Here is a 19934-nt window from a genome sequence, read left to right as displayed (position 1 = left end):
AAAAGACAATCCACAGAATGAGGGAAAATATTTGCAAATCATATCTGATAAAGAATTAATATCCAGAATATACAAAGAACTCCTACAACTCAGTAACACCCAATTTAAAAACTGACAAAGAACTTGAACAGACATTTCTTCATAGAAGATATACATATGGCCAATAAACACCTAAAAAGATGCTCAACATCACTAATCATTATGGAAATGCAAATCAAAACTACAATGAGATACCACTTCACACTCACAAAGATGGCTATTATCAAAAAAACAAAATCAAAACCAAAAAAAACCCCAGAAAGTAACAAGTTTTGGCAAGGATGTGGAGAAATTGGAACTCTTGTACACTGCTGGTAGGAATGTAAAGTAGTGCAGTTGCTGTGGAAAATAGTATGGCATTTCCTCAAAAAATTAAACATAGATTTACCACATGAACTAGCAATTCCAGTTCTTGGTATATACTCAAAATAACTGAAAGCAGGGATTTAAACAGATATTTGTACACCCATGTTCATAGCAGCATTATGCACAACAACCAAAAAGCAGAAGCAACCAAAATGTCCACCAAAATATGAATGGATAAACAAAATGTGATATGGGGAATAGGGAGTTACTGTTTACCGAGTACATGGTTTTTGTTGGGGATGAGGAAAAAGTTTTAGACATAGTGATGATGGTTACCATAACACTGTAAACATATTTATTGCCTCTAACTGTACAATTATGAATGGTTAAAATAACAAATATTATATGTTAAAAAAACTTTACCACAGTTAAATACAACTACCAAAATTCATGGAACTGATGATGGTTAACTCTTTGAGAGTGAGTAAAATTCACTGCTAACAGTACTGGTTCAATAATTGATTTAGATATTTTCTACAGAATATGCATTAATGAGTAACATAATGAATAGCACAGGTTTTAAACACTTTACATTTCTGCAAGCTTTGAAGTCTGTCCAAATAAGCCCTTTCTGCTCTGCAAGTATTTCTACCAAAATCAGCTGTAACATTAGCTCAGCCAATTCCCACTTCAGGTTATACTGAATCAGTGATTTCTAATCTTTAAAAATATTCTCACCTATAGTTGTTCTATGCAGATTATTCTAGAGGCTAATTCTTTAGACTCTTCAAAGTTGGCACTGACTCTTGCATAAACAGCTGAGCAGTATTGGTAACATTTTTTGACTCATCAAGAACCAAGGAAAACCATTCAAAATCATTTGCCTTGTTTTGAATTGACTACTGATATTGTTCCCAATGTTCTCAACTCTTTGAGCAACCATTCTCACCCCTTTAAGCAACCATTTGCACCCAAAGGCTAATAGTTTTAAATAAGTTTACTTACTCTGCACACGTTTCTTCCAGAGAAATTAACCCACCACTGTTAAACAGCTTCCCTTGCCTACCGAATGGGCTACTCATACCTTAAAAACATAACATTTAAAGCCCAGTTTTCTCTTTTTTTTTTTTTTTGATGACACAATTGCATATGTATTGTTTAAAATGAAAACAGGCGAGTTCACAAATTACTTCTGGACACTGAAAAATGAACTCTGGTTGCTTTTCTTCTGGGCAGCACCTAAACTCTGGCTTTGCAATATTTCAGGTACATTACAGTCTTCTGAGAGAGGCCCAGTACTTCAGAATCCCTGGGGTGGCCAGAATGCCTCTGGCTTCTTCCGCATCCCGCAAAGGGCTCTCTCCATACTCCTCCTTCAGCAACTGGCGGAAATGATGGACCTGGTGCTCCTCAAACTCCTGGAGCAGCCTCTGGAAGCCCAGGTTGGGGTTTGCACAGGACCTCCCCGCACGCACAGCGCACAGGGCATCTTCCCAGCCAAAGTCGGTGACCGTCATGAGGTATGCAACCACCAGAGTCACGCTCCTGGAGACGCCGGACAGGTCAGGCAGTGAACAACGCAGCCCTCACCTCGCAGGTGGCACTCGTGGATGAATTTAATACCTTTGTTTTGAGATGGTGAATCTGCTGCGGGAATGCACAGGTATTTAACCCCCTCCAATGCTGGCCTGGCGCTGTCGTGCACAGACAGAATGTGTGTCACCTTGTTCTTGCTCAATTGCTCTGCACCTCTGGCATCTTTGAAGCTGCCGATATACAGGCCAGGCAGGATCGTTTTCATCCCATTCCCCATGGCAGCCGTGCGGTCTAGCGCCTGGGGCGCGGCGGCAGGCGCACTGAGGGCATGTTGGAGTGGGCGGGGGAGCAGCGGGCGGGCGGGCAAGGGGCACTGCGCGCCCGCAGCGTAAACAGCAACACGGACCGGCGGTGCCCAGGCCTCTGTCCGCTGCACTCCTGTCCCTCGCGCCCCCCAGGCTCCTCGGCCGCCGGGCCGCGGCACAGGCGCCCCTGCGGGAAGGGGCTCGCGGCGCCCGCCCCCTCCCGGAGTGAGCCCGGCACCTGCCACGCCGGCCCCCGAGACTTGTGGACACGGTTCCTAGGAGCCTGGCCGGGGCGCAGGGATTATGTCTCCCGGGGGCCAGGGTGCAGGGACATGACTCCTGGGAGCGGGTCCCTCCAGGATTATGGCTCCTGGGGGGCCCGGGCCCAGGGCACACGCGCATCCCCTCCCCGGCCGCCGTTGCCCTGCGAGTTCCGAAACGGGGGGGGTGGTGGGGGGGAGGGTGTTCTCTTTTTTCTTTAACGTTAAGCATGCACTAATAATTTTTTAAAAATTAAATGTCACGATATGGTGATAGGTATGGCCCTCAAAACACTATTGAGTTATAAATGTATAACTGCAATCTGTACTGCAAAGTGATAACACTGCTGCGTACTGTCTCTGTGGCAACTTTAATTCAGCCAGCGCATCAGGAAAACAACCATCTACAATTTGTAAACGAATGTGGCTGCAAACCAATGAAACTCTGTATGTAGATACTGATTTGAATTTCGTATCATTTCCACAGGCCACAGTATTCTCTTGTTGTTGCTATTGTTTTAAAGCATTTAGAAATGTGAAAACCATTCTTAGTTCATGGCTTACCCACAAACAGGCAGCTGCGCATAGTTTGCTGACCCCTGCAGTTGAAAAAGAAAATGAGCTTTACTCACATTCCTCAAAATTGAACACGGTTGTTTTTTTCCAGTATCTAATGAGGAAAAGCGGCAACCTCAAGTAAAGTAGAAAGAAAGTTACACCTCCAAGTGCTAGTTCTTTGAAACTATGGATAAAATAATCAAACATCTGACAAGTTTAATTCAGAAAAGAAAACAAACATAACATTTAAAATGACACATAATAACAGGGAGTTTTCCTAATTATGAGAGAAAAACTATAAATAATTATATACAAATAAAATTAAAAATATTAACAACATAGGCAATACAGAGAATATGAATTTACAGATAGAGGGGAAAATCTGTGCTTCAACTGTTAAGAGCAACAACCTGGGTTTTGATTTGGATTCTACAGAGAGGCTCTGCACCTTTCACTGCCTTGGAGCTATTTTACAACTCTGTTTAAGTTGTAGATACCTGATAATACAAATAATTCTTATCTATAGACAAATGCAAGTAAATAAATTCTGTTGCGTAGAGGTTCAGCTGACTTCCCTCCTGTGGAAGAAGTCAGTCTTGTGTCCATTTATAAATTCATTTCAATGTTCTTTTACTCCAAATTTGTCCTTGACTTCTCCTTTGAACTGACTGTAACATCTCAGTTCTCTGAGTTTTTAAAAATGCTTAACATGTGTTCATTTTATATTCATCTGTATGAGAGTCATTTCACTTTGTTGAAAATTATACTTTAACACAACTAAGGGCAATATAGAAAAAAAGAAGATAATTACCTCCGAAACTTTCCTGGGGCACTTTCAAATCTTGAAGAAGCAGAGTCTGTGACACAGAAGGCAGACGACTCTCGTCTATTTTATGCGAAGAGCATTATCTGACCCCAAACATGGGAGACTGCACAGAGGGCCAGCCAGTGCTAGTCGCTCGGCTGGCAGCTTCCAAACCCAGCTGGGATTGGAACTGCCAGCAAGTACCTGTGAAAACACCCGTGCAGGCCCCACCCACCTCCTGAAGCACAAATCACGGCCCAAATCAGGGGCAGGGCCTGGCCACCTGCTTTTAACAAGCTCCACAGGAAGTTCTAATGAGCACAGATCTTATTTTACAGATGAAAAGAACTAAGGCCTAGAGAAGCTCCTCGACACTGATAGAGGATAAACAGCTGCTTCGTGTGGCCCAAGTCGGCTCCCTCCTCCTCCCCCTACCCTTCCCATCCCTCATCTAAGTTATCTGGAGCACAGGGCCGAAGAGGTAGAGGAGCCAGGCAGATGTGGAATAGCAATGACACTGCCTCCTAGTGGGTGAGTGTGGCAGACAGCCTTGTTGCTGGTTTGGCATTTTGTTAATGTTCTTATCCATTGGTAATTTTAACCCAGCTCTAATTTCTCCCCCCATAAAGAAAGCCCACCCCTTTCCTCATCATTGACACCAAAAACCAAGAGCAAAGGCTTCTTTATACGGAGCTGTATTTAGAAGGCTAGAGTATTTGCTGAGAATGCCCGACTCCACACCAAAAAATGGAAAGTTTTAAGAGAAAGCTCTTCCCTTACTGTACAATACTAATAAATATAAAGGTAATAATGGAGTTAAAATATTAATAGATGCTATAACTAGTGAGTGAAAAGCTGAAGAACAGGATATTTAGCCTCGAAATACCTCCTTACAACTTACAGTGGAGAAACTTGACAGGTGCCCCTTAATCCAAGTGCTCAAAGTGAACATCACTAAAACTCACCAAGTATTCTGTGCCTCCCAATATGATGCATCAAGTACACAGTATCGCTTCTGAGGTACACATCTTCCTTGGCTTATGATGGGGTTATGTTGCAATAAACCCATCGTAAACTGAAAATACCCTAAGTCAAAAATACATTTAATACACAACCTACTGAACATCATAGCTTAGCTGAGGCTATTTTTAATGTCCTAACACATTAGCCTACAGTTAGGCAAAATCATCTAACACAAAGCCCATTTATAATAAAGTATTGGGTATCTCACATATTGAACACTGTACTGAAAGTGAAACAATGTTTGTATGGGTACAGAATAGTTAAGTGTATTGGGTGTTTACCTTTGAGATCACATAGCTGACTAGGGGCTGTGGCTCACTGCCACCGCCCAGAATCATGAGCCCTACCACGTATCACTAGCCTGGGAAAAGATAAAAATTCCGTATTTGAAGTAGTTTCTACTGAATATACATCACTTTCACACCATCCTAAAGTCAAAAAATCTTCAACTGAACCATTTTAAGTCAGGGACCATCTGTATCCCTACAGAAAAAAGCTTAATTAAATCTAATTGTGAGCTGACATCAAACCCAAATTGAAGGACATTCTACAAAATCAGCCAATACTTTCCAAAGACAGACATGGAAAGAAGGTTGAAGGACAGGAGAACTAGATGTAGTAATTCTGGGATGGATTCCGAACCAGGAAAGAAAACTATGGAAGATATTATTGGGAAAATTGGCAAGATTTTACAATGGATTATGGATTAGGTAACAGTATCATATCAATGTTAGATTTCCCGATTATGATCATTGATCTGCCGTTATGCTTGTTCTTAGCAAACTGACAATAAAATATTTGGAACAAAAGGGCCCATCTCTAACTTGATCCTAATGGATCAGAAAAAAAAAGTGTGTATAGAGACAGAATATAAAGCAATTGGGGCAAAATGTGAGCTGAGGTCAGGTAAGAGTATTTTAAAGCTCTTTGTGCTATATATTCTTGCAACTTTTCAAGTTTGAAATTGTATCAAAATTGTTACAATTTCTGTATTGCTACAATACACATTTTTAAGATGTTTGTTGCACATATCTGCCTGACAGAACCAGATGTGCAACGATCAATGGAGAGCCAGACTGACCTAGGTCCTGCCACTACCTTGCAGAGATCTTGACATGCACACGTACACAAACAGGCCCAGCTCAGCCCAGGACAGTCAAGCAGAGGAGCCTGTGCTGCAAGCTGTCCTCCCACTGCTCAGCAGGGACCAGCCCAACCGAGCACTCTCCACAACAGAGTTGGACCCACAGCCTCAGCAGCTCCCCAAGCTCAGATCCACCCACCCGGGATCCACCCAGTGGGATCCATTTAGTGAGCTCGGCCTCCCTTGAACTGACACATCCCCTTGTGTTTCACTGATCCTCCCCCACACATCCATTCACACTCATTCAATCTCCTATGCTCCAGGTACTGGCCTCCACACCCATCCTATCTCCCACCCACAGAAAGCCCAACCCTCACACACGTGAGGAGCGTTACCCTTTCAAGACCGGCAGGTTCATTAACCCAAACTGCATGTACTCAGAAGAGGCTGAAGTGCAAACAAGCAGGGCATACAGGGTGAGGAGGGAAAGACATCTCCTGACTTTTGTCTGAAGCCAGAGTGCGTGCTTAGGGCCTGTGAGGACCAAGAAGGGTAGAGCTGGCAACCAAAGCAGTGATGCAGGTGTCCAGGCTCAGGCCTCCTAATACATCCATAATCTGTATGGGCGCTGCCCATAGGCCACTTACAGATGCGTCACACTGCAGACCACTCTTCTTCAGGATACTTCTCCCTTGAGAAAGAATTCCTGCCCTTAGCTCCACCGGCACCCAACCCCACAGATGACACAGGCACGGTTGTTGTCCGAGGTTTATTGAAAATATTACAGCACAGCAGAAAGATTTAAACGGCTCCACGTGGTGTTTTGAAATTCATCCCAACTGTAGGCTGAGTGACCTGCAGGTTGGACAGACTGCCAAAGTCCTGGAACAATAAAAAGGGGCTTAGTGTGGCTGTACTGGTGAGATCTGTGTCCAGAGCCCCGGCACCACCATTAGGCTATGCTTTTGTCAGCCTCCACAACCTTGGGGTCAGATTGGTGGGACCCTGAAGAAAACCAAGAGAGCCTTCTCCTCCCCACCCCAGAGCAATAAACTCTGTAGGGGGTCTACCTGCGATCTGAAGGATCCTCCACAGTCAGCCATGGAAGAGCTATCCTGTGCACTTTAAGACGTTTAACAGCATCCCTGGACTCTATCCACTAATGTCTGCTAGTATTCCCCAGCTGTGACAACCAAAAATGTGTCCAGATATTACCAAATGTTCCCTGGGGGGTGCAAAGTCTGTCCCTTTGAGAATCACTACTCTAAGGCATATACAGTGCCACTTCATTTCCAGGACCAGCCCTCAGGTAGGAGGCATCACTTATGCAATCAACATTTGTGAAGGGCCCGGGTAGAGTAGTGGTAGGACAAGGTCAGGGCCTGCCTTTAAGGTGGCTCAATCTAAGTGCAAAGAGCCCAAGAGCATATGTATAGCTGATTCACTTTGTTATAAAGCAGAAACTAACACACCACTGTAAAGCAATATACTCCAATAAAGATGTTTAAAAAAAAAAAAAAAGAACCCAAGGGCCCACCATATAACCAGAATTTAATTCCTCATTTTATCCTCAAAAATCAATTTTACAGTTGAAACTAAAAAGATACATTCCAGAGTAGTATTTCAGGAGAAAATGATCTGTAGCAGGCTTTAGCTGTACTGGTTATGTTTTTCTGAGACTAGGTGGTAGTATATGGGAGTTTACTCTATTATCTTTTTGAACGTCTTAGACGTTTCAAGAACATAAAAAGGAAAAATAAAGTTGCTCTAAATCACCAACTGCCCCCTGGACTTTGAAGCTCATGCTTTCACCAAACTGCTAAAGTGCTAAGATATATCACAGAAGAGACATTTATCAAACTGTATTGAAGATAGCTGAACCACCTAAGTAGTGCCCAGTTAGCAACTGGAAATGAGACCACAGCTCATTTGAGTGGTTAGCATACAGACACAGAAGTAAGCAGGCAGAATGAAAAAAGAACTAGGGATGGAACCAAGGGGGTAAATGTGAGAAGCCAGCCACAAAATCAAGAAGAGAACAGAAGGAACTGAGAGAAGGGGTGTTCTGTAAGTCCTGGGAGAACAGCCACTGGATTTGGGAGTTATCTTCGTGTGGAGAGCAAACTGAACCTTCAATAACTAGCTAAACCCACTTTGGAGGCAGTCTAGGTTAGTGGTTAGAAGGGTGGATGGATTCCCATCCCTGCCACCTACTAACCTTGAAGTTACCATTTCATCATCTATAAAATGTAAATAACAGGATGTGCCTCATGGGACATACTGAGGGAAAGGGAAACACCATATAGAAACGTTGAGATTACCTGATATATTTTAAACACTCAGTAAATGTTACCTAGAGGTATTACCCATAGTAGAAAGCTACTGATGGTTGGTCCAGGAAAGCCCTACTTTAGGAATTCAGCAAACACTTACCAAGAGCTTCAGCATTTCCTTAGTGTCAGGATCTACTTCAATGATTTCCTGATCCAGGGCTGAGACCTAGAAGGAACAAGGCAGGCCCCAAATAGCAATGAGTTATCTCTCACCTTCCCTGCCTATGAGAGACAAAAAAAGGGGGTGGGGGACGGGGATGGGTGGCATAGAGAGGATACAATACGATCCCACGAATTCAGTATTTAGAAAACCTTAAGATTGGGTTTATACTTCAGGAATCCTATGCTAGGGCAAATAATCAAACCAGAAGACATAAGTCACCAAACAAACATCATTAAAAGGCTCTCATGTATAAAACAGAATGGACTTACATGATCCCAACAGGGCAGAACAGAAGCTAACATACAGGCAGGTATAATGGGCACCTACAGCTGGTCAAGGGGTATATGGACACTCAGCTGAGGTCCCTTTGAAAACCAGGTACCTGAAACGGTTCTCAGGAACCTGCTCTCTCTTTCAGGATGAACAAGAGGTCCAGAATAAGACCCAGAAAGTTTACCTCAGGCACGTAATTATCTCTCCTTTCTCTCTCCTCCTCCTGCAGCTTGATGGAGATACCTCTCACTGGGCCTCTCTGAATCCGCTTCATCAGATGTGTGACATAGCTACAAAGTACAAACGCCCAAGAACACACACTGGCTCCCACTGGTACCCAGAACGTCTGGATGTGTATGTAGGAGTTTTAGTTCTCTTATCGCAGTGAGAAGGGAGAGGATTCACCACCTTGGGGGCCCTGACTCTGAACCTCCTACACACACAAAACCTCCACACGCAGCTCCGCTTACCTAGGCATGCCTGTTCCTTTGGTGTCGCACATCCTCTCTATTCAAATTCGCTTTCAAAGCTATCAAGTACTCCCAACAAACCTTCACGACCCCTCCTCCCAGCCTTCATTTTCTTTACTTCGAATTCCAATTTACATAAGTTAGCATTAAATCACGTACGCCCTTACTTAACGTTAGTCTTCCAGAGGTCGACTGTGGCTAACCTCGTCCAAGCGCCACCGCCAGTCAAACCGCCAAATACAACGCGAACATAAGACAACCCCACCAAGAAACCCGCAAAGGCACACCTCCAGCGCTCTTCTCAGCGCAGCGGGAGACTAGTGCTAACCCAGTTCCCACGACCCACCCGCGGAGCCACGGCTCTCCGTCTCCCAGCAGGCCCTGGAGGCCGAGCGCCGACTGAACTCACCCTGCGATCTTGTTGCGGAGCTTCTTGCTGGGAATGATGGCGATCTCCTCGCACACGCGCTTGTTGGTGTGGAAGTCGTTGCCCAGGCGCGTGTAGTACTTCTCAATGATGACCCGGGCCGCCTTCTTCACGGTTTTGGTGCGAACGCGGCCCTGCGGGTGGAGAACACAGGGTCACTCGCGACTCAGGAACCCCCTCCGGGGAACAGCACGGCGTCACGCCCTGACCGGAGTGGGGTTCGTGGGCTAGGTCTGAGCCCAGGAGGGGAGAAGGCCGGCCGGGCAGTGCTGGAGCGCGGGGTCAACGCGGAAGCCAACCGCCCACGGAGGCTTCGGCCTCACAGGGTACTGCGCCCCTCCTCGAGGGCTGGGGGCCGCGCTAAGCGGCGGATGGAGGACGATTGTGGGGGGTACCAGCTTGGAGACAAAAACACCTACCATGTCGGCTGGTCCTTGGTAAAAAAAAAAAAGGAAACAGGAAGTACAAGAGAGGCCTATAAAGCGCAGGCCGGAACGCCGCTTCCGCCTAGTGAGATGCGCTGAGCCGACTGTAGCGCAGCACAGCGACCCCTAGCGGGGCGGGGAGGAATGGAACGGAAGTACGGCCAATCGCCATCCAGTAGGCGTGGCGAGTGGCTGACCCGCCCCGCCCCGCCTAAAGTGGTCTTAACGCAGGTTTCTCTAGACCCTTCTTCAGTGGTTAGGTCGCCCATTAAGTGCCCTAGACTAAGAGCGGCGCATCTCTCCCACACATGCTGGGGAGAGGGATGAAGGCTTAAGAGCCATCGGGAAGGCGGGAGCGCGGAAAAGAGAGGAAGTAGGGGATGGCGCCGTGCACCATCCCCACCCAATCCATGGGTCACAGACTTGTGTCTAGCCTGCTGGAGACACAGGTACAACTGGCAGAGAATTATCTCACTTCTTCCGAGTCTTTGCTCAAACGTCACCTTATCAGAGGAGCTTTCCCTCCAATTTATACAAAGTAACACTGCTATCCTTTTATTTTTTTTTAGCATTGCTATCCTTTTAAAGTTGCTCTAGTATTTCTTAGCACGTCACAGTGACTTGTCTCAATTTTCTCAGCCAGGGATGAGTTCCATGACAGTATGGCTGTTTTGCCTTGAACAGTGCCCAGCACAAAGCAAGTTCTCAAATGTTTAAGGGCCCAGTTCACCTGTAGCGCTCCCAGCTGAGGCACTCTCCAACCACCGTCTTAAGGCTGTTCCTGCTGTACCCATCCGCAAACCAGGTCCTTCTGAGGCCACCAGCACAGGCTACCCCTGGTGGCCTCATTAGCCTCGGGAGTGCCCTGCTCCTTATCTCCAACATTGCTTAAGTGGGTTCCAGGCCCCCGCCTGACTTAAAGATTAAGACTGGGCTGCCCAGTTTGGATGAGTTAAGGGGCACCAGGCTGTGCTTCATCCCCCAACTCAACTCCTGGTCACCTTGGACAGTCCAGTCAGTCTCTGAACTGACTGAGAATGGAAGGCTGAAGGACAGGAAGCCCTTGCCCTGAAAGTAGCACCTGGACAAGAGAGGAGCCAAAGGGGAGAAGAGATGACTCTCTGAATAGGACAGACGAGGACACCAAAAGGGAGAGTCAGACTCTCCTTCAAGAGAGATGCAGTTTACTTTACCAGCAGACTTCAAACTATGCTGCTGCCAGTCAGGCCTCAAGAGAAAGATGAGGCCTCTCATTCTTGGCTGAAGGGACTCCCCACCCCCTATGATAGTGACTTCTTGTACCTCTCACGGAACGGATGCTTCAGTGTGCAGGGCTCCCTCCACTGCAGACTAAAATGGAATCTTCCAAAGATCACTCCAGCAGCAGGGCCCAGGAACAACCTACCTGAAAAAATCATCAGCAGACCCTTTCACAAATCCTGGGATCCCGCCTGTGAGAAAGAGTCCAGATGATAGTCCTGAAGAACAGCAAAAATTTACTCCCCCTCAGTAAAGAACTGGGTCAGCACAGGTGACTCCAAGAGATAGGAAGCCTCCCAAGAAGAATCAGCTCTGAGGCTTACAGGAGAAGCTGAGAACAAGTGGCTCGTGCCGACCTCTGGGGAGCTATGCCTCCAGTTCCTCCAAGCTGAGTCTAGGACTATGAGAAGAGGAGCCCCAAGAAGTTTATTTGTGAGGGCTTTTTACATACCTGGACTAGAGGTACCCACTTACTAGAGAGGCACCTCCGAGGTGCATTTGACCATAGAGAGGCACCTCCGAGGTGCATTTGACCACAGAAGTGACCAAGAAGGACTTACAGGGGCAAGTCCCCACATGGCCCCACTATCAACCTGGGCTGGAATCTCATCACAGAAGATCCAAGGAAATGTGGGTTTTTACTCTGGAATCTTGGTGTCCCACTGCCCGCTTTTCCCCACAGCTCAGACACAGAGACAAAACCAGAACTCTGCTGCAACGTGTTTATTATGTGCCAAAAAAACTACACCACAGCTTACTCCACACATCTGTAGGAGAGTGCAGTCTTGCCTGCATATACTACAATGAGGTAGAGACTTCACACACAGCTTCACAAAACCCACAGAGTAGCTGGGATATGCAACAATGCAACGTCAGCTCAGCAGGAGGGAGGAGGGGGGGGTTATGACACTGGTTCTTTGGCACACAGCTTCCCAAAGAGGGGCAAGTCGTTTTGTTTTTTTTTTTTTTTAAAAAAAAAAAAAAAAAAAAAGAAAGAAAAGAAAAAGTCAAGTTTTCAAATTCCAGTAGCATTTCAGTCAACTGCAACTGTTGCTTCATACGTTTCTCAAATGAAAGAAATAAGGGAAGGGTACTTGTCCCCTCTGAGAGAAAGGGCTCCTGTGAGCCTTCATCTGCCCCCACCAAAAAGCAGCCCTTTTTAGCTCAGTTACAAAAGAAAAAAGTCCTGTGACTTTGTGATTAAAAACTTCTATCAACCCTCCCCCCCCACATAAGTGCAACTTAAGAAGGTGCAATAAACCATTTAAAACTATATACAGCAGCCACTCAAACACCGTTTATCCGGTCCAGTTTCAAATCCAAAAAAAATTTTTTTTCTTGGTTGCAAATGCCTTGATTTGCAACTGTGAGAAACAGTGACCAGCAGTCCCCAGACACAAATTTGCTATAATGTTAAAAGCTGCCAGGAAAGAAAAAAAATCTCTTGTTCCAAACGACTTAAAAACTGTTTTAAGGAGTGTAAAAAGGAACCGGTAAAAACCCTCGAGCGTAAAATATGAAATATGATTTTGGTTTAAATGAAGAGCAAAGTCTCCTTGTTGTTTACAGTAAAAAACACCAGCTGAACACTCAGTTTATGCCGTTCAGGTGGGGGTTAAATAAATGGAAAGGCACTGTATGGCAACTGCAAGAATGAAACCAATGAGACCTGCACATCATCACCATCAGTATTGCAAGGAATGTAAAAAAGCGCTTTTAATAAATAAACCTAGATGTAGGCATCGTGTCAATACCTTCTGGACACGTAGTTCTTTTTTGCTTTTCATCGGCAAAATGAGGAACTAAAATCTGGGAAAACTACAGAGTCGCTTGGAGGGTGAGCCTGAGGGTCCTTGCCCTGGCACACCCCCTGAAAACAAAACCCGACAAAACTCATTGTGCATTAATTAGTGCAGAAACAAAGACAGATTCAGCAAGTGCAAAGGTGACTACGATTTTCCCTTGTCCTCGGGAAGCCAGCTCCCTGGTGGCCAGTGGCAGGGTGGTGCAGGCTACTGCCTGACCTGCCAGCCTCAGGCGCCACAGGCCACTGGGCAAGGCCAGCTCCTCTAGCTGGAATCTCGGTTCTTCTGGTTCCGCATCAGGGGGCTGTGGTGGCGCAGTCCCTCCATGCTGTGCCGCCAGTGCCAGCAGCTCCGGCAGAAGTACTTGAAGCACACCTGGGTGGAGTGGAGAAAAACAAAGAGAAGCCAGGCCTGTGTCAGCACCAGCCAGGGGGGCAGCTGCATGAGCTGCCTGCTCTGCCTGAGAGGGAGTGGGCGATTCCTGATGGCCTCTGTGGGGTTAGAAGAGATGGTCCTGGGGATCCCTCTCATCCCCAACAGAGGCGTGACCAAACCATGGCAAATCCACTGCCTGTTTCTACAGGTGCCCAGACTTAATCCAGCATGCTGGGCTCCTATTGTGTAGAGACTGTGCCAGCTTCCCTCATCTCCTCTTAGCACCACAGCTGCTCTTCCAGTCCCCTGCCCTTCCCACCTCCTATGGAGCAGCTGTAGCACACGCCTGCTAACATGGGAGAACATTTAAAGACACTGACTCCGGATCCTAATGCCAGTCAGCACGGCTTCCTCGTCACACTAAGTGAGGAGAGGTCACTGGGCACTACCCTCAGTCCCAGGCCCACACTCCCGCTGGCTGTGTTAGCCCGGGCAAGCCACTACCTTCTGAGCAATTATCTAAAAATGGGGATCATCTGTGGAAGATACACACACACAAAAGCCTGCTAGAAGAGGCTATTCAGAGATACACTTATTCTCAGGCTTTACCCAGCAACCCAAACTTACTTCACATCCTCATTTTGCAGCCTCAGTTTAACTACTGTCTACCCAGAGACTCCAAACCCGAGTGATAGCACCACTGCAAAAATAACCAAGTACGGATGCACTGCTAGTATTCGAACACGTCCCAAACTTGTCTTGTTGCCAGCAACACTGGCACTACTTGGAAACTTGTCAGAAACAAGGCATCTCAGGCCACACTCCAAACCTACTGGATCAGAATCTGCATTTACACAAGATCCTTAGGTGATGCGTATATACATTAGACTATGAGAAGCACTGCCCAAATACATCCAGATCTGTGCTCCACTACCCAGAAACATTCAATAAAAACTGCCATGCTGCTTTCTGCCTACTTCTGACAACTGGGTACAAACCAGGTACAAATATCAAAACAGTCCAGAGGTTCAGAAGTAAATAAAGCAAGCTCCCATGCATAGGGGAAAATCAATCTAGAAGGCCTTAGACTTAGAACAACAGTGCCTGGCTCATAGGTACTGCTGACCACACCCAGCAGGTTCCTATCGTCTTCAAAAACCACCATTACCAATAGTGCCACACTGAAAACCAACATCCCAGGCAAGGAGAAGGCCAAAGTATCAAGACTCAACGAGCTTTCCCAACAGTTTTGGGTCAAGTGCGTCTCTGGTCTGATCATCAGCAAACATTACTGCTGCCTCTTCTATGCTCTTAAGACAATCGCAAGGTACCTGAGAACTCCAACATTCCATGTAACAAATGAGACATGACAATCTTTAATTGAGGGCGAGGATTTTATAAACATCTCAAGTGCCCAGGGGACTCACCTGATCTCGACAGAAAAAAGGACCAGGCTGAGAACTGCAGATATGACACAGAGAATCTTCTAAGTAGGGGTCAATCTGAACCTGCACAAAGCAAAATAGGATAATGAAGTGGCTGCTTCTCACCAGGAGGCCAAATGGGCCAGAAGAGAAGGGCATGTTATGGGCCATCCATATGAATACAGGGGGTTTCCTGTTTTAAGGGGGGCCCAGAGAGAACCATAGGCAGAGAGTACAGAGATCCTTGATGGCAGGTGCCCAAACTGCAGAAGCTGCCAGGCTGGCTCTACAGAGTGTGTGCAACCACACTCACTACTGCCTGGTCTTCTCAGCAAACCGGACCATGGCACTCTATCATCCAGCAACAAGTAAGCTATCAGAAAATGCAGGTCAGGCTGGAGAATAGAGGTCAGGCTGCCTCGCAAAGCTGGCCAAATAACACAGCACAGGAAGGCACCCCACATGTTGAGGAGGCTCAACAGTCCCAAGCTCCCATCCCCCCGAGTCGACCAAGACCAGGCCCCTCCCAAACCCAAACCTCAAGTGTGTCCTCGGAAGCTTGGCTCATTCCCCAGAGCATATCCAGGACAGGGACAGCTTCCGTCTCAGGCCTGCCCTGGGTAGTGGCTGGCCCAGACCCCTCTCAGATGGCCCAGAGTGAGGGTACAGACCAACCCACTCACCTTCTTGGTGAACTTGGTGGTTTTGATCTCCACAAAAGCAGCACTGACTGCTTTCAGGTAACTACGTTGGTTATTGAAAGTCACGCGACCAGACCCTAGGAAAAACAGGAAAACTTACCTTCCAGCCAAATTCTCCCAAACGCCACTTGTCAACACTCAGGAAACCCTGTTCCTAGACCAGTGCTGTGCTGTCCAACAGAAATACAATGTGGGCTACTTATGTAATTTTAAGTTTTCTAGTAGCCGCATTTAATGAATGTAGTGGAATGAAGAAGAAAAATGTAGTGGAATTAATTTTAATTAATTTATTTTCTTTACCCCAATATATCCAAAATAGTATCATTTCAACATGTGGCATTAGGCACACTTCAAGCACTCAGAGTCACATTTAGCTGGTGGCACTGTATCAGACAGTGTAGCTGTAGACCATGACGGCACAACCCCCTCAGGAATGGGGGGAGGACCTGCTGACCACAATGGGGAGGGAAGAGACTCCTCCGTGTAGGCAGATGCACAGGCACGGTTACAAGGGTTCAGAGTGGAAAGCAAGATGCAGACAGAACACCTCTCTGAAGGCAGGCCCAGCAGTCAAGGCCCTCCTGGCCTGGAGGTACTCCAGAGCCTAGCAGGGGAGCCAGAAGCAGCCTCATCCTGCCAAGTGCCGCCTCTGCCCCTGCAGCCTCTGAAGTCCCTGTTCTCAATCTGCGGTGCGGCACTGAAAGGCACATGATGCTCCTTCCTGACCAGATTCTGTGTGGGTGGGCAGATGGAGCATGTGGGAAGGTGGGTTAGCCATGTGTTGATCAGGAAGTTGAGGCTCTGCTCCACCTCCAAACCCCACCACTAAGATTATTCTACCACGACTGGGAAACTGCCCTCCTTTCCCAGTGGGGCTGACCAAAACCCAGTGGTTAGGCCCCCCAGACTCCCCTACACTAGGGCAGCATAGGCCATGACCATACTCTGTTGGCTGAGTCACCCAGAGTCTTCCTTCAGCCTCATGTGGTCTCTGACCCTAGACAAGGCTGCTCTTCAAGGCCTCTTAACAAAGGAAACCAAGAAAGTTCAGGAAAGTCCTGGCCTTTTAATGAGATATTACCTGTTGTCTCAGACTGGTTTGGCTGTGAACTCAGAGCTTCTAACCAAAGTTCCTGTTTCATTTTCACCTCCTATAGTGCTCCTATCCATTTTTCTCCCCTTCAAGGGAAGTGATAGGAGAGGGATGGGTACAGAGGGGTCAGTACTGGTGGCTTATCTAGAAAAAGATGCTATACTGCTGGTATATGCTGATCTGCAGGTCTGAGTCAGGTCTCCCCCTCCACTCCCATAGGGAAGTATCACAATCTTGGTCTACATCCCAGGGGCCACCCAGCTTTCCCACACAGAAGTGGGACACTTACCAATGGGATACTTGTGCTTATCTGTGTCAATCCCAGCATACACCACACCACCAAATAGGTCGTTCAGAATGGCTGCCAGGGCCTCGGCATTGAGCATCCCATGCAGAGCACCGACAAATACCGTCCTGCTGGGGTCAAGTCTCTGAGATGGGCTCTGAACAAAGTTGCTGTCGGCCAAGACCCAGGGGATCACTTGTACCTAAAAACCACCCAAAGGTATATCAGCCCTGGTAGGGAGCCAGAAAAAGGCTCTCGTATGGAGAGGCACATGCTCTGGAGATGCTAAGCTGAGCCCCATACAGTCCCAGGCACACAGGTACTCAGCAAGCCACCCTCACCCCAACACATCTAGACTTGAATTTTACTGAGTCCATGAGTCCAAAATGGTTTTTTAAAAAAATGGTAGAGTAGTAGTCTACTCATTCTGAAGAGTAAGCAAAATAGCCCCAAACTGTCATACCGAGGAACCTAGCACTGTTACAACCTTCAACCAAGTGGTTCCAACAAAGGACCATGGACACTGATGAACAGACAGCATGGTCTAGAGTCCTTGGGACAGGAAGGATTCACAGAGAATGACAGGATAGGAGCTTGAAGGACAGAGGATGGGGATGCTGAAGGTATCTGTATGAGATGGTTACTGGCCCAATGTACTCATTAGACGGCTTGTGACAGGAGCAGTGGGAGTAACTGGAGAGAGGTAGTGTGAAAAGTCACACACAGGAGAACACTGAGGTTCTGCAGAGCAGAGTGACACTAGGGCAGGAACTGACCATGTCCTCTGCTTCCAAATCCTGAGCCTAGAACAAAATCTGGCATAGCAGGCAGAACGCTCCAGAATGAAGTGAGTTGACAGATGATCAGTAAGTGTTTTTGGAAGATTAATCTGTGAAGATCTTTTTTTGTTGTTTAAAAAAAAAGGTCTCAAAGCAGGAAGAGATCTGAGGCATAAACCAGCAAGGAGGCAGAACAGTAGTTCACAGGACAGCTGATGAAGACCTGGAGAAGGCTGGTGGTACTGGGCAAAGAACAGGCCAAGATCAAGAACATTCTTCAACAGGAGAATCTGCAGAATTCAGACTGCCTGGGCATGGTGGGAAAACAAGAAGAATCATGTCTGATGGGTTCTAGACCTAGATAACCTTGAAATGAGAGAGCCTGGGAGAAGTTACCAGGGGGAGCCAATTTCATTGGAAGATGCAAAAGCCCATCTCGTTTTTTCCATTACCATGGGAAAGTATCACAATCTTGGTCCACATCTCAACGGCCACCACGCTTTCCAAGCTTTCTTAAACATAAGAGTTTATAATTATAGGGCATGCCAAAGGAAGGCCCCACAGGAAGGTGGGGCTCAAGTAAAACATGAGACTAGAGAGGTGAGTCTGGGTCTAAAGGTAAGAGCAGAGCCAGACAAGTGAGTAACTTGTCTGATATGGGGAAGAAGAGAGGGGGGAATCAAATACCTACTACTCTGGTGTGGAGGGGGAAACACAAAGGAAACAGAGGGTCAGAGAGATATGAGAACCAGAGCTGCCTACAGTCCATGCATCAAAGAAAGCTATTCAAACACTGTGAGGTGATGAGGAGGGACTAGGAGCAGGAAGGTGTCTGCAGGGCACTGAGGAGGGTGAGGGCCTGTGGTGCTGCAATGGCAGCCTCTCACTGTGAAAGCAGGGGACAGGGAAGAAGGAGCATGTTGTTAAGTCCTAGAGCATCATAAGCTGTGATAACTACATGAGCTCCACGCAGCAAGAAAGAAGGCAGGGAAGCTGTGGGGCACCATGCGCAGCCAGAGGACAAAATGTGAACTAACACCAGGAAACATCGTAAAACAAAGAGCCAGCTTTGTCACATGCATCATTTATTTTAAATCCAATGTGACTATCTCAATAAAACAAGCATTTTTTTCTCCATTACCCTACAGATTTTAATAGACTTTACTTTCTAGAGCAGCTTCCAGTTCACAGCAAAACTCAGCTGAAAATGTGGGGTTCCTGTATAACCCCCCGCCAGCCTCCACACACAAACAGCCTCCCCCACTCTCAACACCCCTCACGGGACTGGCACACCTGCTGCAATCAGGGAACCTACCCTGACACGTCAGTACTGTCCAAAATCCATGGTTTACATTAGGGTTCACACTTGGGGTTTGTTTTACCACTGTAACTCTATGGGTTTTTGGCAAATGTATAATGGCATGTATCTACCATTACAGTAACACAGAGAGTCTCTTCACCATTCTCAAAATCCTCTGTGCTTCGCCTATTCATCCCCTCTACCCTTCATAACCCCTGGCAACTGCTAATCTTTTTACTAAAAGAGGCATTTCAATTTTCCATTCTATAGATGAGGAAATGAAGTTTCATTATATTAAATATCTCATCCAATATCACAAAAGTAATGTACTCTGGAACCAAATTTTTAAAAATAACACTAATTCCTGAGTTCGAAACTTCCTTTGACAAGCAGTTCTCAAACACCACCCACTAGCACCACTGAGGAACTTGGTTAAAGTGGAGTTTCTTAAACTCCACCCAAACTGACTTAGTAAGCCTGAGATAGGGTCCAAGAATATGCAATGAGGCTCCCAGGCAGGATGGCTCTATGCTAGAGACTCACGATGCTGAGGGCACACAAAGTTGATACCAGAGACGGCCTAAGGAGAGAGAACCAGATGGAGGAAACTACATAGTAATAAAGCCCTGAATGGCAAAGAAGAAATCATCCACGAATAGGTGTGCGCTAAAGAGGGATCTACCCACCACAGATCAGGAGGTGAGAAGGCACAGCCCGAGAGCAGGACTAGGGAGAAACAACTGTAGATTTTCAGTTAAGTCCAAGCAGAGAAAGCTGCTAATTTCAATTTCATTTCTAAGACAAGAGGTTTGGGACAGAAGCACTGGCTAGAATACAAGGAGATCTGGGAGATAGTTTGATTTCCATGGGCAGAAGCACATACATACCATTATGGCCCAAAGGT

General features: G+C 46.6%; 2 protein-coding genes and 1 pseudogene across 6 annotated transcripts in view; all 3 read right to left on the bottom strand.

Annotated features, from left to right (window-relative positions):
• Positions 1–1165: 1165 nt before the first annotated feature.
• On the bottom strand, positions 1166–2412 carry LOC102991937 (dual specificity protein phosphatase 22-like; annotated as a pseudogene).
• Positions 2413–6671: 4259 nt separating this feature from the next.
• On the bottom strand, positions 6672–10108 carry RPS17 (ribosomal protein S17). Its single transcript, XM_055087905.1, has 5 exons — positions 10002–10108; positions 9565–9716; positions 8870–8975; positions 8350–8415; positions 6672–6798 (listed from the first exon to the last, which is right to left on the bottom strand). The coding sequence occupies exons 1-5, from the start codon at positions 10002–10004 to the stop codon at positions 6718–6720; spliced, it is 408 nt and encodes a 135-aa protein (XP_054943880.1). The 5' UTR covers positions 10005–10108; the 3' UTR covers positions 6672–6717.
• Positions 10109–11982: 1874 nt separating this feature from the next.
• The window catches only part of CPEB1 (cytoplasmic polyadenylation element binding protein 1), a 99158-nt gene continuing 91206 nt past the window's right edge, over positions 11983–19934 (bottom strand). For all 5 annotated transcript variants that reach the window (XM_007129815.3, XM_007129812.3, XM_055087904.1 and 2 more), the window contains 4 exons: positions 16955–17153; positions 15555–15649; positions 14875–14955; positions 11983–13447 (listed from right to left, as the gene is read on the bottom strand). In XM_007129815.3, the coding sequence (XP_007129877.1) occupies positions 13337–13447; positions 14875–14955; positions 15555–15649; positions 16955–17153 (486 nt within the window). In that variant the 3' untranslated portion in view covers positions 11983–13336. The remainder of the gene's footprint in view (positions 13448–14874; positions 14956–15554; positions 15650–16954; positions 17154–19934) is intronic.

Source organism: Physeter macrocephalus, chromosome 11, assembly GCF_002837175.3.
Source record: "Physeter macrocephalus isolate SW-GA chromosome 11, ASM283717v5, whole genome shotgun sequence".
Taxonomy (NCBI): Eukaryota; Metazoa; Chordata; class Mammalia; order Artiodactyla; family Physeteridae; genus Physeter; species Physeter macrocephalus.
Note: the sequence above shows the minus strand (reverse complement) of the source record. Positions and strands in the feature narration are given on the sequence as shown.